This window comes from Bombus impatiens, unplaced genomic scaffold (assembly GCF_000188095.3).
Source record: "Bombus impatiens unplaced genomic scaffold, BIMP_2.2 scf_0037, whole genome shotgun sequence".
Classification (NCBI taxonomy): domain Eukaryota; kingdom Metazoa; phylum Arthropoda; class Insecta; order Hymenoptera; family Apidae; genus Bombus; species Bombus impatiens.
Window position 1 is genome coordinate 589304 of NT_176456.1, and position 16437 is coordinate 605740.

Sequence of the window (16437 nt, forward strand, 5' to 3'; positions counted from 1 at the left end):
TGTACAATATACACGACATTCCACGCGGAAAATAGGCAGGTACATATATATAGATGATAAGTATCGTACTACATGCACCGTAAAGCAAATTGAGAAATACTCGATTCCCATTACCAACGTAGCTGTGTAATTCCGATACAGAAACACCGACACGACATTATAGAAATATGTATCTAATAACTATAATTATAATGGACGAGACCTCAACTTCTTTGTTTCCAGCAACGTCCGCGAAACATCGGCCCCCATCACACCGTCACCGGATTCTCAAACTCGCAAACAGCGCACCTCCTTGCCGCGGAACGTTCAACCTTCCTCCGATATGTCCCACAATTTACTCCACTTGTGCCCGGCCGCGCACGTCGTCATTATCTCTTCACCCTTTCCACGCTGCTCGTTCAACGTCACCTCGTACGGACATTTTCATTACGCGCAACCGCTCATTAACTCGGTCTCTGTCGCCCTCGCCGATACTGCCTGCAACTCCAGACGAAGACGAACGAACGAACGAACAAAAATCACGAGAAAGGGACCGAGCAAAAAGAGACGTATAAATAGGTAAGATTTTTCAGAGAGGAACGAAGGGAGAGGAAGAAAATGTTTGAAAAGGAGAAAGCAAGAGAGCGAATTACAGATAGAAAGAGAGGGAAAGAAACGTCGGTAGAGGGACAGGAGGGAGGAGGGGGCAAACGATAGGGGCGTGTTGAAAATCCTCTCTCACGGCGAGAGCGTGGGCCCTGCCGTGTCGCGGGATAATTGGGACACCGTGTATTATCGCTTGCGTGCCATACTTGCGGTGTGCGGTGTGTGATTGGATAGGCGGAGATGGGTCGCGCGAGATAGCTGACCCTAACTAACGTAGAAACCGAGGGCTATATCTTCGAGGACCATCTTCTCCATCTGCAGCAGCATTACCTATCCACGTCACGGTTGATGCATGGCGTGGGCGTTCCTGCGTTCGTACGCCGGGGTTCTCATTTAATTACCGTTCGCTTGCCCCTTCCTCTCCTCCGCGATCATCTTCTTTCGTGATCTGCTCGAAGCTTTTCCCCCGATTCGTCGAAGGGGATCCACGGTTTCCGGCAAAACGTCATCGTCGATCGCGTGCCATTTTTTCGGGACTACGGATGCTGCTACGACCACGTTTCTATGCTGCTTCCAACGTTGTTTTCTCTTACATCCTTGTTGTTTCTTGCTGCATTAAACTATGGTTACAGTGGATTCGTGTTTCGTGGATTCGTTTTGCAATCGTATAGCTACATTTGGTACGACGAAACACTATGACCAATGACTTGTCAACTCGCTAAAAAGGGGAACACGTGTTTGCTTTTGAATGGGACGCGGGTAATGGAATATTATGTGTATTACGTAATGGTGAATTATCTTTTCCTTCATCGGTACCAATCGCTTTATTGTTTCTTTTACTTTAATCGTAAATCACGCGCGTTCCTTATTTATTTGATTTCTGAACTAACCTTTGACTGCTGAATACAACAACGTGCAATTTGACGGTAGTTTGTCTGGAGCTCGGTGCCATCGTGACGGTGAATCTGCAACGAGGCAGCATTCTCAAACAGCTGTCCTTTGGCCGTCACAGCGTGACGTAAATGCTGCAACGTTGCATGCAACTACTTGCTGCTACCATAATTGACGCTATGTGGTAAACTAAAGTCAATGTCAACGTTGTCACGGCACGATCGTCCGATGATGAAACGCGACAGGAAACCTCATCTTCTTACAACGGTAGCGAAAAATATTCCAGTCATTCGCTCCGTTCTAAGTTGCAATTGCAGTCACCCACGTCGCAATTCACTTATGTTACGTTGTTTTGAAATTTCAGCAACGTCGTAGTCGATAATTGGAAGTTAAGCGTCGTACTTCTTCGATGTAACTATACCCATTATAATGTTCCCTTGACATTAAGCTGACTTTAAATTCCACTTAACTTCGAGGACGCGATTAAAAGAACATTTTATTGTACGATTTTAATAGTACGTATTAAGTTACATCGTAACGCGAACAATACCGGGGAAAAGAAACGACGGACGAATGACGATTTTCTGAACAAATTCTCTTAAAAATCGTCAGCAGCGTAAAATATGTAGCAACTGTAAAATAAAATTACGTTTCTCTTCGTGAATATAGCGTCAACTATACCGCGATATGGTTCGTGTCATCGGGAATCCGTGTAGTACGCAGTGACCGTGTTGAATGGAAAACGCTTTCCGCCTCTTAATTTCCTTGCCTGATTCCTTCAGGTCGAACGACACCGGTCGTTCCATTCGAGCTTCCAATCGCGATGAATCCTCGAAGAAAGGAAATGAAAATTTCCCGTCATCGCAAAGCATAATCGAGGGTGTCTGTCGAGGGCAGGGGAGGACACGCCCGATTATAAATCACAAGGTACGCTCGAGACCCTTTGACGACCCGACGTTCGCGCACCCCGTGCCCCACCGACACAATATGCCTCGTTACGCACACACGCAAGTACCTCGTACAGAAAACACGTGCACGTATAAACAGGGTACACACGTCCGTGGGACGTAGACGCGAGATCTTCGTCCAGCACGCACATACGACACACGAGGGGAGGGACGAGAGGCCTCATTAACTGGTTATTAATAGCTTAGCCGGCTCATATTAATGACAGACGCATCTGCTTCTTATATATCTACCTGGCTTATCCGTTCTGCCCCCGCCACGACCACGGGTCAACAATTTTTAGCGGTCGCTCTTGTTGCTCGAAGTTCGAGGGATGCTCCTGCGAGGAACCCCGAGTCGAACTAATTTTTTTTTTCCAGTGGTTCGTATTTTCGCTCTTTGTAACGTCGTGAGCAGGCGAACATTTACGCGTTTATGGGAAATTTAATTGTACACGAGCCACTAACTACGAACATTATCTTGATATCCAGAAGTGTTCAAGAACACGGAAAATGGAACATGAACAGGGATTTGTTCGGTCTTTTAAATGTTAGTACGAGTATCCATCTTTTTGAAGCAAAATTGTTTAAGTAAGATACTGGTTCGGATGTTTGGTAAAACGAATCACTATTTAAGTTTCATTGTTATAGTTTCGTACGTGGAAGTATAAATTTGAACGCGGTATCGAAGTGCAGGTAATAACAATAATATCTTAATGTTGAAAAATTCCAATAAAATCAACCTGTCGTTTCGTCCATGTTGCTTCTTTCATCCGCATCGACCTTTCCAGATCCTTCCCCGCTAAGAGCAGAGGCATTCGACACGCAACATTCTTAAGTAATCGTTTCCACGTTCTTCGCATCTCTTACACTCGTCGGATCCCACAATTCTTTGAGCGTACATTTTGCCTCATTTTTATCCTGTTTTCAACTTCGTTTCTTCGGCAAGTGAAGAATCGATCGCTCGGAAGCTAATGCGAAGACACCGAACCATTGACTTCGGTTTGATCGATTTTTGTTGCGTCGTTGTCGAGTTTCAGATTAGAATATGAATATTCTGACTGGATATTTCATTACATCGCAGAAGTTTTCGACACATAGTCATCTTCCGATCATCGAAAAGGTTACGAACAGTTTGATATCTTTAATCGTCCATTTCGAAGCCACAGTTGCAGATGTTTTAAAAGTTTGGCGCGATAAAGTATGCAACGACGATGTGACGCAGTTGTCGAGCGGTCGATCGGGTTTCGAAACGTTCGCTCGAACTTGCGAGGAATTCGGTGATCGACCTCTGACCTGTCGAGAAGAAAAAGAGAAAAAGCAGATTGCTGGCGGACGTGCGTGGAATACGGACACGAGAAATGTTGCTAAATCGCGCGTCCTCCGTAATATCCTGGCGGCTCGCCCCGGGCGAATCGCTCGCGAGTCTGGAGAATGTGAGCGTGACTGGTCGACTCGCTGCGAGGCACTCGCGAATCGGTGAAAGTGGCGTGGATCGCTCGACGACCGACGCTAGGATCACCGATATTTTCCGTCGATCGCGTTTGATGCGTCGTGAATCTACTCACGAGATATCTCGTGTCTAGCAAACTGACGAGTCGAACTATCATTATCACTCCAGTTATCGTTTATATCAATGCGTTACAATCATGGCAGTAATATTGTTCGACGTGTATTTTGTCTTAATGGGTGTTAAATATGTAAGTGCACTTCATTTTGAATATTTCGATTATTGGTTCCTATTACAGAATAAGCAACAGAGTATCTATTACCAATGTTACAACGTTTATTGCATACGGTTAGTACAAAATATCCAAAGCGAAACTTCGATTCGAAAAGACCATATTCCTCTTCAAAATACCGCAAAGTACCCACGTTTGTAATCCAATCAAACGAATCTTTACAAGGTGTATATAATAACCAATGAACCGAACCACGCTTTCTAAAAGTCTCGCACAGATCAAAATCTGCTCCCGAAATTCTGCCGAAGACCGTGAAATTTTTCAACAGGACGCGACCACCTGGCCCATAACGATTAACGCCGATCGCAAAAACGGGGCAGTTAACGCAACGGCGACAGACCTCTGTAATAAGTAAAATTTTCATGCGAATCAAAGCGCGATCCTCTAGATCGTGACCGGGTGATTCCCCTTGGAATGATAAATCGCGAAACGGTTTCAGCCGGCGTAGCTGGTATCAACGGCGATATTCAGTAGCGTCGGACGGCTGGTTGCCCAATTTAAGCGGTATTCAAGAGGACACAAAGAGGCCCGGTGGCTCATATGTCATCGTGGCAAGTCTATGGTCCACGGCTGGTCTTTTGTCCAGCGGCTCCCGACGATAGATCCGCGGCCATTTACGCTGCGCCGCGCCGCGCCGCGTCCTCTTTTTCTGCCTGTTACCCGCCATCTCCGGCCGGCCGCTCGCGAATGCTAATTGATGTTACTGACTTCGAGTGACCCGGCCTCGGTGTGTGGTCCACCACGGTGCCGGTGATGGTGTGCGAGAACGCGTTTAATCGACCTCGCTTCGATGGTAACCGCGTCAAGCAACGGGGAACTGGAACGTTTGTCCCACGAGAGACGAGAGTCTTTCGAACGGACTGATCTGACGGACCAGAGTTGTGTAAGAAGAGGAGTTGGTGTGGTTGGAGGAAGAGCATCATGGTGTCGGTCGATGTCTATCGAGCCGAGTGGAATTACGGTGGTGAAAGTCGTTTGATTCACGCGTGTAGTAGTTCCTTTTTTTCGATACTTGGATGAGACGGAGGAAGGATAAGAACACTGGAAGCTTTCGATGATGAAGCGTTAAATAAAGTAATGCAAAAACGACTGATATTCCATGCGTAAATATGAAATCACATAGCCAGAACGTACGCGCCGATCAAGCGGATAGCGTGTTCGCGATCACAGCGTGACGGCACCGTGAACAACGTAGTCAACCGGGAGATCCAAATTTCCATGGTCTAACGACTATCTAAAAACCGTGAACGTTCAGAAAAAACGAACGTCGCGACCACCGACACGCGCTGTTTCGATTGATCGGATCATCACAGAGATTACGGATCTTTGAGAATTAATTCGTAAGATCCTGGTAAACGGGCGTAGCAGGGGCGGTATGTGTTTCAGGAGAGATGGCAGCTGTCGAAGAGTAAGAGGGAGGGAAAGGTTACTCGGTGCCGAAAGTCGGCAGCCTAGCCGCGTCTATCCGCGGCTGGCTATTATTTTTTACGAACCGGCTCAGGAATCGCGTCTAATTCGATGTTTAGCGATTTAAACGTTTGTCTGTGATCGCTACGGGACGCATCTATAATCTGCGGCCGGCCGCTCCGACATGCAACTTGCGAAAACGCAGCTGCTTTTAACGGAAGAGATCGATGGTCTTTCTGCTGTCTTTCTTTCTTTTCTCTTTTGACTTCTGCGGAATTGAGGTTAGTCTGGCTGGTGCCGTAGATCTAAATCTAGTAGTTAGCGCAGCTTCGATCCTTTTGCTTTTTCTAGCGTAAGAGTTGGCGATCGATTATTTGTGGAAGCGTTGCGTTTGTATTTAGAACGATTACTTTTTCGAGGGTTATTTATGCTCATCGCGATATATTTATTGTAACGAAAACAAAATTCGAAAACAAAAAGTCTCCGGATACCAGTAAAAATTTGACAGCAAAACTTACGTAATCGGAAAATATGAATTTTTCGTAGCAATTATTAACTATGTAACCGAACCGGAGCAAACCGATGGGTCTTTCAGTGCTCGATTTTCTTAATGCTTATTTTGACCGTGCAATCCTGTAAATTTTTGATCGATCACCCTTGGCCAGTGCGGTATCTGAAAACTGAGGCGAAAGAGAAGAGGCGCGACCCGGTTCCGTGCTCCAGTTCCGACGCAGGTTCTCACGGCGAAAAAAGGCTCGGAGTCCCGTGAGAGACTCCAGCAGCATTTGGTCCCGTCCCAAGCCGGCTTTCGTGCGCTATGGTGGCAGAACGATCGCTCGAACAGCGTTCCTGGGGACCGTTGGCGTGATACCCTTTTCGACAACGACCGCCTCTATCACCTGCTCCCCTCTCTCAAGCGGTATACAACCAAGAAATACACCGGCCGAGAAAAAGGGACAGAGAAAGAAACGCAGAAGGCTCAAGTGCGATTTCCTCTTTGTCCTTTCTTTTTTCTCGGTTCTTCTGCTCGAGTGGCCGTGATTACCGGGACCGGGATAGGAGAAGAGGAGGAGGATGAGCGCGGAGAGAGGAGAAGAAGCGGATTCTAAGTCGTGGAGGTGGTGCGATGTCGGCCGAGAAACGAGCCACACGAAACTCAAAGGATATAGACGCGGCAAGGCGAAGGATGAAGCAGAAGAGAAAGAAGGGACGAAGGAAAGAAGAAGGAAGAAGAGGGAAAGCCGAGGGCAGAGAGGATTTGGCGGAGGGACGAGGGTGTAGCAGAGAGAGCAGAGGTTACTTTTAATGTCTCGCGTCACGCAGCCCAAGGCAGCGTGAGCCTCGCCTCGTCCTCCTTACTAATTTGGCGCCAATTTCCAAGCAACCTCCCAAGCAAAAACTAACCGAACCATATACACCGCTTCTATATACATACACTTGTACCGTGCACTTCACTTCGTGGGCTCTGATTAAATGCTACTCGCCGTCGCTTGCTCCTTTTTTCTTTTCCTCCCTGTTCTTCTTCTCTTCGTCCTCTTTGTCGTCGTCCACGTCTTCCTCTTATTTTTCTTCGTCCGATTCTTCGTTCTTTCTTTCTTTCCTTCTCTCGTTTTCTTTTGGGTTCACGGTGCGCGCGCGCTTTTTCTTCCTTTTCCTTCTCCGCATCCTTTCGTCGCACTCTCCTTTGCGCCGTTTCTCTCCGTTTCGACCCCAAGTTCCCACACTCCGCATGCGGACGCGTACCGTACCAGCGACCATCGCATCCCTGGCTCCGTGGAACGCCGATGGCCATTGCACGCACGCGTGCTGCTGCGTGCATCGTCGGACCTTCCAACGAGAACATCCTTCGCCTCTTCCATTTTTCACCCTTTTCCCTCTCTTTCCTTACGAGCTTGTCTTTTAACGCGTTTCGCACTGAATAGCGAAATAAACGGTTTCGACTAATAATAATACCGATTCTCTTGTTGCACGCATATGAATTCTACGATGAACACGATGTGGGAAAGCACCAAGCGTCTATTTTCAATGCTATCGATTCTATTCGAACGCTATGAATTGCAGGTGCTATAGTTTATCTTCGGGAAAGCTTCGATATAAAGATATCTACGTATTACACTTAATCGTAACTGCGATCTACATTCTACTGGAAGTATCAAATGGGTATGAAATTTGGGAAAAGACAAGGTTGCTCGATGGTGCAGAGAAAGAGGATAAAGGATGGTTCCCACGCGAGTCGCGCGAACCGCGGACGAGGCGGCCACTCGCGGGGACGTCGATAGGATCGGTCGTATCGCGTCGGGTTATGCAAATACGAGTCTCAGCGGGCGTCAATTTAATGGTAAGGCCACAGGTTCGGGCAACGCGAACCGCGCGGACCACGCATCTTCGAGCCAATGGATCCTCCAAAGTGGAAGAGCAAGAGAAACGCCATATATCGTCGTTCGACCGATACTTTGCTAGTGATGGATGTTCGATTTTCTCTACTTAAGATTTTCGAGTAATTAGTTTCGCAAGGTCTTTGACCTTCTACGTAAGAATAGAAGAAAATAGAAGAAATGTCCGGCGAGCACCGAGAGTTCTAAATATACTAAAACCGTTAATTTCTCGTTAAAAAGCATAGAATATTATTTTAAATATATCAGAATTTATTCGGAGAATAGTAGCCCCTAACGTCCAAAATTTATAAAAAGTTTCAATGAATCAAAGCTAGTAAAATCTGCGAAAGTTTGAAAAATTGACACGTTCTGGACCATGAAAGATGAAATTTTGAAAATTGATTGGATGGAAGGTTGGAAACCGATGCGAAACGTGTTGAGTCCATCACTGACGGTGGAACGACTTGGTTTGGTAGGCAGCCAGAGGATCAGGTCATCGAACAGAGGGAGGAAAAGAGGGAGAAAGAGGTTGGCAGGTATCCACGGGCAGTATATCACGTGGCAAGGATAAGTTTTTGATCGGCCCTTGGTATACGAATGACTCCCCGCTGCTTGACCTCATCACGCCACGCTATGGGGGTCTTTATAAACCACCATCGACTGCGCGTATCCTAATCACCTTTTGTCTTAAGCCTGCCAAACTCCTCTTGCGAGGCCGACCCCGTTGGCTTCTGGCAAAGCATTCGAGCCAACCGTTTGCTCTTTCGTCACCGTTCGTCTTCCATTTCTCCGCGTTTTTGCTATTCTTTCCTAATACTCCCGATTCTTGACACATAATATTTCACTATATATTCTATTTTAGTCTCAAAGACCATTAGACTGTATCGCTGTATCGTAAATGTTTGTTAAAGACAGAATTCCAGTCGCTTTTTCCCTGATTCGCAAACGCAGCTCATTGTGAACCGACCTTAAACTCGTAGTCAAGTCGTCGTATGCTTCTTCGACTGTTTTCCAAGAATCAGCTTTTATCAAACTTGCGTAACTAGACAGAGATTTCTAAGGTTATCCGCTTCTTGTAACGTCGATTACCTAAGAAGATGAATCACAACAACTGGAGGCCCGCTTGGATACGCGGTAACAAGTTCGAAGACATCGTCTGGATAACGAAGGACGTTCTAGCATGGTGTTCCGGTATTCTCATCGTGTTCTTCAACATCAGTCAGAGGAAACAGAGTTTTTACTGGTGCTGGAATCACGACACTGGAGACGGCGTCCGGTGTCTCTCCGCTCACAAGACACTGTCCGTGTTCGCCTTCGCGGAGAAGATCATTCAACCGAGAATCCTCGTCTTCTCTTACCCGTCCATGTCGAAAATTGCCGAATGCACCGGTGGATGCGCTTCCGGATACTTAACCACTGCGTTTGCCCAGGGAGATCACTTGATTTCCATTGGATCGTATCCTCTCTTTATGATGACCATTTGGAATTGGAGAACCGGAGAGAAGATTATTTCCGTGAATACTTTTATACGCGACGAGGTTGGACAGATCTTGAAGATAACTCAGATCGGAACCACCGTTGTCGGCCAACTGGGCAGAACTTGCGGACAGTTGTACACGTGGGAAGTGGATATCGCTGGGAAAGTCGCCATCGTGAAAGGCAAGAGCGTTTTTTTGCTTCTTATCGTTAAATTCGATCGACTTCGATCTTTTATTAGGATCAAACGATCGATCGATAAATTCTACCCTGTCCAAGGAATCGAGCCAAGAAAGTTACGGAGTCACTCTTGGACATACGTAAAAGTGTAACGTGACTTTATGAAAAATTATAGCCGACGAATCATTGGCAATGGCAACTGTCCAAAATTCACTCAACGTTACTTTAAGTTTCTTCAGTTTCCAAGTAAATTATTCCAATTTTCGTGTTCTAGATCACGAGATAAAGCTTCCGAGAGATACGTCGATCCTGTGGGCAGACTGGAGTCCAACATCTACGGAACCGCTGCTAGCCATCGCAGACGTCGACGGCCACGTCTTCCTCAGCAACTTAGATGGAAGTAGCATCAATCGTATCGTGTATTCCCAACGATGTGACATCTGCACGGACGTAGAATTGCCGATAGTCGCCTGGTTCCGAGATGGTATTATCTTACGAACGACGTTCTGTCAAATTCGTTTCTTCACGAGGAACCCGAGAACGAGTTCGTGGCGAAGGGAATGGTACGTGAAGTCGGAAACAAGGCCGTACGTTCTGGTGACTCATCCGTACGAAAATCGATTCTTCTACACCACGTTAGAAGGATATTTGATGCAGATCGATTTCACCGAAGACGATGCGGCTCCTAGAGTTCTTATGGTTCTCAATTACGGCGCTGCCTATCGATTCGCGGATTTTATCTATCCCTGGTGCCATCATCTCGTTGTGACTTGCGATGTGAAGAAAGAGTTGATCGTCGTCGAGTGTTACGAAGGGAAACCGTTATCTTCCATCGATCCAGAAATTGAAAGCGAAATTACTTGTCAAGTTTCACATCCAGATTTTCCGTTAGTCGTGTTGGGAACGGAAAACGGCGAAGTGGTATTCGTTACCTTTGTCGAACCGATCGAACCTAGGATCGCAGCTCGAGTGAGGCTGCAAAGAACGCCGATAGATTTAATCAAGTTTTCAAACACTGGAAGGTAGCGTATTTGTTTGAAAATCGTTTCTTCTTTAAACGAGCAGTTTGCATGTTTAATCTTGGAGAGTTCACGATACCATCACGAAAACTATAGATTCATGGTCGCTGGCGAGAAAAGAACCGGCAACTGTTACTGCGTAAGTCTTCAGCGCGACAAGATGTACACCCCGGTAACGTTGATCCAAGTTCGTCGCATGATCACGGATCTTCTGATCTACGAAGGATTCAGGCAGCTGCGAGTCCTTGTCCTTTACGTGGGCGCGAAACATTACAACATAGGACAGATCGTGGACCTATACGAAGCGTCATCGGAACAAAATTTGATCACCGATCCCCTACAGTCGTTGAAACTTCCTGGCGTGTATCGTACTCTCTATCACGTCCCTGGAAATCCGATGTTGCTCATAGGATCTCCTTATCTGACGCGTCAATTACGAGTGCAGAGGGTGCATGATTTTAAGCAAATCTTTATGGAGGACGGTTTAGCGACGGGACATCAGGTTAAGCTGGCTAATTTGTACGTCGATCGATCATGGATCATTACCACCGCTCTCGATGGATGCGTCTTGATCAGAGATAAAACGGTACGACGAGTAGTGGCGCATATCATGACGCACCATAGGTCCGATTTGGGTACGACCAAGGCTATGGCGAATAAACAAGGCGACTTGATCGTTTGTTTGGGCTACGATGGCTCGTTGGTCGGTATCGTTGGAGAAAGAAAGGTTTTTATTTTTGGTTTCGTTGTTATTTTTTAGGCAAATAGTGGGAAATACGATAAAGTGGAATTATACCTAGTATTTTAATTTGCTACAATCGGAACAATTTAAATTTTCATGAGCCAATGTGTACGTAAAGTGCCGTACGAATTTTTCAGTCTTTTCGTCGTTACCTGAACATCGTATTCCCCGTCTTCTTAGAGACGATAATAAATGTAATTCCAGTCTCTTTCTACAATTATTTCCCCTTCTTTCCTCCAGCGTAGAATCTCTCGCAATCAAGAGTAACCTCCTCCAAGGAACCGCTGTACAAAACCGAATACGAAGTTTACGAAAGGCTGAAGAAAAAGATCCAGTCGGACTACGCCAGCCTCGATCCTACGATTTACGAGCTATTAACGCGTCCAAAGTACGAGTTCCCCGATCCAAAACAGGGTGACAAGACCTGGTCGGATTGGAGGGATGAGATACAGCTGAAAGAAGAGGAAGAAAAATGTAAGGAAGAAAGAGCGGCAATTTTGGCAGACTTCGAAGTCCTACGAGGCAAGGTGAAAAAGTTACTGGATACGAACGACGCCAGTCCGGAAATAGAGAAACTTCCTGTGTCGTCCTTCGATCTAGATCTCACAAACCGTGATCAGAAATTGAAAGCAGGCCGCGACATCTGTGAAAATCTTCGCTTGGAGCTCGAGCACAATATCTCTGAGACGCGCAGAGTGTCAAAATGGATTCACAAGGTTTTCTGGGACCCTCAACAGGTTCTGGGCAAATGTCTGTTCGCCATTTTCGGTACCATACAGGTTACCAATTATCCCGAGTTCTCCGAAGCGACAGACGAAAAATACCACTTCCAGTGGGCGAATTTTTGCAAGAAAACCGCCTATGATATTTTGGAGAACGATAAGTTTGAACCTTGGAGGATTTATACCGCGGAAGAGCTACAAGTCGAGCTACATAAGAAGCAGAAGGTGTACTATGAACACGAGAGAAGATTGGATTTATTGCTCGAGAACGATGACGATCAGGAGGAACTGGAGGAAGAGAAGATAGCCATTGTCAAGGCAGACTTGGAGGAACAGAGGGCGATGCAAGGCAAGAGTAGATGTTTTCTTTAATAAAGAGAATAATACGAATTGAACTAATGACAGTTCTGACGAAACTGAATTCCTTAGAAACCTAAATGGTAAATAAGTATAGCGTATAATGCTACACAAGTATAGTTATTCCTCGTATCGAAAGAATTAAAATATCAGATTTTACAATTGTGTTTTATAGTGAAAATTCAATTTATTCTCGATTGTATCGATCTGTATAAAATGACATAAATTTCGAGTAAAATTGTAAATTTTATCGAAAATTATCGAAAATTAACGCACAGCAGAATGTTTTTCTCCTTTGTGTGCGTTTCGTCTTTTCTTAAAATTCTGTCATCCGTTACTTTAACGCCTTCGTTTTCTTTCAAAGGTACGACCACACACCGATACATCGAGCAGTCACCTTATTATCCTCAAATCGGATATTACGGATTCGGCCAAGTGATGATAAACAATCACTTGCTGTTGCACGACAGCAAGAAACTTCGCGCTTTCTTCAACCGGACATTCGATGAAGTATATGCGACAAAGGAGAGGGAGATGAAGGTGATACGCGAGAGGATCGACAGGATACGTTATATCGACACGGAATTAAGGACTATGTTTAATCGACACGTGCCACACATCCCTGCTGATCCTGTTTGGCACTGGCAGGTAAACGTATCGTACTTTATAAGATAATTCGATACAAATTGAACATTTATCAATCAATTGAGTTACTTCAATTTTCGTAAATCAATCGATCAAACGATCCTCTTACATGTTCGAAGTTAGAACGGTCGATTTGTAAATTAAGGCCATTATACAATTAAGGAACTTTCAAAAAATCTTTCGTTCACTATATGGTATACCACAGTGACACGAAATGATAAAATTGTATAAACTTCTCGCAACTCGTGCTTTCTTCGACAAATTGAACCGTCTATTCTTCACCATTCTTGATCACATCGTGGATCGCTTAATAATCGCCATAGATCGAGAGGCTCGTAAACTCTCAGAGGCGTCATCTTTATCTGCAAGTTCGCGGGCAGTTCAGTTTCCTTTTTCGCGCGTAGGAAAGGCCGGAGAGCATTATCAAGGTGCTGGATCACGAGGTGAAGGCGAAACCGTACGTTTCCCCGTCGCAGCAGGAATTGTTGGACAAGCAGGCGGCGGAGGAAGAACGAATCAAATTATTGTTGCTGGCTGATGATTTTCGCGAGCGTGCCCTAATGGCGATGATGGACGGCGTGCTGGAGGTGCGATGGGAGGACACTATCAAGATAGACATCCCCAAGCCGGCTTGCATGCTCGAGAAGAAGCCGGAAAACTATACGTCCGAAGATATATCGGCGGTGAAACAGTACGAGAAAGACGTGCAATTCCTTATGGAGGAACGCGAGCGGTACAACAGGATGTTGGAGGCGGAGTATGGAAGGGTCATGGAGCTTTTGAATGATGGGATTGACAAGTTCAATGGGAAATTGTTAGAACTATTTCGCGTGAGTTTGCTTATCGGTAGAAAAAAGTGGAACGATTATGTATAAGAGAGAGAGAGAGAGAAAGGTAAATCGATCGATATCGGTATAATTCTGATATTTCACAGTTCAAGATGAATATCGAAGCAGCGATAAATCAGTTGAATTTACGATATATCCGCGGTTTGATCCTAATCCATCGTCGAATGCAGGCCGTGCAAGAAGAGGACAAACTGAAGAAGCAAATCGTGGAAAAAGAACAATATCAGGAAGTACTAAACGATCATCTTAACAGTTTTCGCCATGTTAACGACGAAATGGTCGCTAAATATGGATTCCTCGTGAACAAAGAAAAATCTATAGCCAAAAAGTTCAGATCCGAATTCTTTTCTCTGAACAAATTGCAAGTCGAGCTCCTCGAACATCAGTACAATCGCAGACCGAGAATAAATACGAAAAATCTCGAGGCTTCCGACCTCTACGATTTAGCGAGTCACGTAGTCTCCCGATTGCCGTGCGTTTACTTGCCATCGGAATGCAAAGATTACCTGAGGATCTTGAATCATTTGGACGTTCGACCAGTTATTCTTCCAGTGACCATAGAAACTTCCCACTGGGAAGACTTGATTCGTCTGCGACGTACCAAGATCGATCTCGAGTTGAAGATCAAGGGACAGCAGGCGGAGATCGCGGACGTTGAGGCCGTGATCCTTGGATTCGAACAGAAGATAGAGAAGTGCAAAGCCGACGTGGAGGATATGAAGAAGAGTTTGATCGAAACTAGGAAATGTCGGAGGATCGAGGAGTTGGACGCGGAGATACAGTTGGTGTTGAAGATGGGGCAAGTGGAGGTCCGCCTCGAAGGAGACGTAAACGACGCGCAGAACGCGGTTCTTGTTTCGAAAACGGCTGTCGAAAACGTCAACGAACTGATTAGAGCTGCTGGGGAGTGTAAACTGCAGGCTTTATCTCGTCTGTTGAGCTTTCAGAGAGGTACTGTCTTCCTAACACTTTGGTATATTCATATACATACGTACTTATCGCACGTATACTTACATATGCATACGAGTGTTTCCATTTTTCCATCTTTTCATCTCCTATAAATATAGATATCATTCTATACGAGGCATTTCCGAACTTGTGACTTTGTACACGATGGACCATGTCACGTATGAATTGTGTATCTTGCACGCGACAATTTTCTAGGTACTCTGTTGAAGCAATGGGAGCATGAGTGTCAGAAGAAGAGTCTGGAGGACCTGCGGGAGGACCTGAAGTTCACGGAATCGATAACGGTGACGAAAGAGATGCAACGGTACCTGAAGCGCAAGGCCAAAGGACTTCCAGATGAGAAGACGCCGCAGCAATTGGACGAGGACATCGCAACAATGGAAAGACAGTTCGGTAGGATCTTGGAGGACCACCAGGCTCGGCTGGAATCGATCGAAAAGGAGATCGCCGCCGTCAGAAGCAAGAACGAGCAGCTCGATCGGCAGATCTTGGAGATGAACGTGGCGAGGTGCGAGATGGAGCACCGGCGCGATCTTATCGCCGAGGCCAGGCAGCGGGAGCACGCGGAGAGGAAGCTGCGGATGGTGATGCACCGATCCGAACTGATCAAGAAGCTGCAGGATAATTACGCCGAGCTGATCGAACTGCAAACCGAGCACGAACTGCTTAGACTCAGGCGATACCCGACCTTCCATTTCAGGATGCTCGATGATAACGACGCGGAGAAGAAGGACGAGCTTCCAAAGTGTCCTTGTTAATTCTTTTCATTTGTTGCGTTCTTTTCGTATTTGTTTCCTACGTTCGCCACATTCGCGAGTAAATCATTAGGGAACGAAATCGGCGAAACTAACAAGGAAACCGAGGAGCACAATTTCCATAATTGCGCAGAGCTTTTGAAGCGCGCGATTTAGAGTTTTGAGAGGTTTGCGAGGTTGGATTTATTTAAAGGGTCAAAGGGATGGATCGAATGAATAGAAATAGACAGGAGGAGCATCGTTCGTTTAAACGAAACGCGCTCCTGTTCCAAACTGCATTTAAATTCAGTATTATCTCCATTACAAAATGACAAATTATTTCCAATTAATTGGATTTCATCCATCGTTGTACCTTTATAATATGAGATTTTTTAATTAAACATAATTAAGGAAAATTAAACGAATATAAATATATGCAGTGTACATATTTAAATTCAATATACATAAGTAGGATCTGTAGTAACGGCAAAAATACGGACGTTCGTAGTTAAGGGTTAATCGAAGAAGAATAAAAATATATCGTTCACTCTCCTCGCTTCGATAGCATTTGCCCTCATTGTGAAAGTCTAAAGATCTCCAATTGCTCGACCGCAGGATAATCATAAAGTTTACCGACGTTTTCCCGTGTCCACGGCATATATTGTATCACGGAGACCACCTTCTAAACGCGGCTGAGTTACGGCCGCTCGAAAGGATTTAATCAGGCTCGCTTTGCTCGGTCTCACAAAGGACAAGCGGCAATTTGCAGCGGCACATAAATCACCCGGAGGACCCGCGATG

General features: G+C 45.6%; 1 protein-coding gene across 1 annotated transcript; it reads left to right on the forward strand.

Moving 5' to 3' along the window:
* The first annotated feature begins 9041 nt into the window (after window positions 1–9041).
* On the forward strand, window positions 9042–15660 carry LOC100740690 (cilia- and flagella-associated protein 43-like). Its single transcript, XM_033322886.1, has 8 exons — window positions 9042–9603; window positions 9875–10622; window positions 10716–11346; window positions 11640–12432; window positions 12805–13088; window positions 13490–13915; window positions 14020–14884; window positions 15098–15660. Exons 1-8 carry the CDS (start codon window positions 9042–9044, stop codon window positions 15658–15660), a joined length of 4872 nt encoding a protein of 1623 aa, XP_033178777.1.
* Window positions 15661–16437: the final 777 nt, after the last annotated feature.

Excerpts from the sequence above, each read along its gene's own strand:
- LOC100740690 (XM_033322886.1), top strand. The coding sequence starts at position 9,042 with ATGAATCACAACAACTGGAGGCCCGCTTGGATACGCGGTAACAAGTTC. Across the intron at positions 10,623-10,715 it reads AAGTTTTCAAACACTGGAAG|ATTCATGGTCGCTGGCGAGA; the intron begins GTAGCGTATTTG and ends CGAAAACTATAG. Across the intron at positions 13,916-14,019 it reads AATTGTTAGAACTATTTCGC|TTCAAGATGAATATCGAAGC; the intron begins GTGAGTTTGCTT and ends GATATTTCACAG.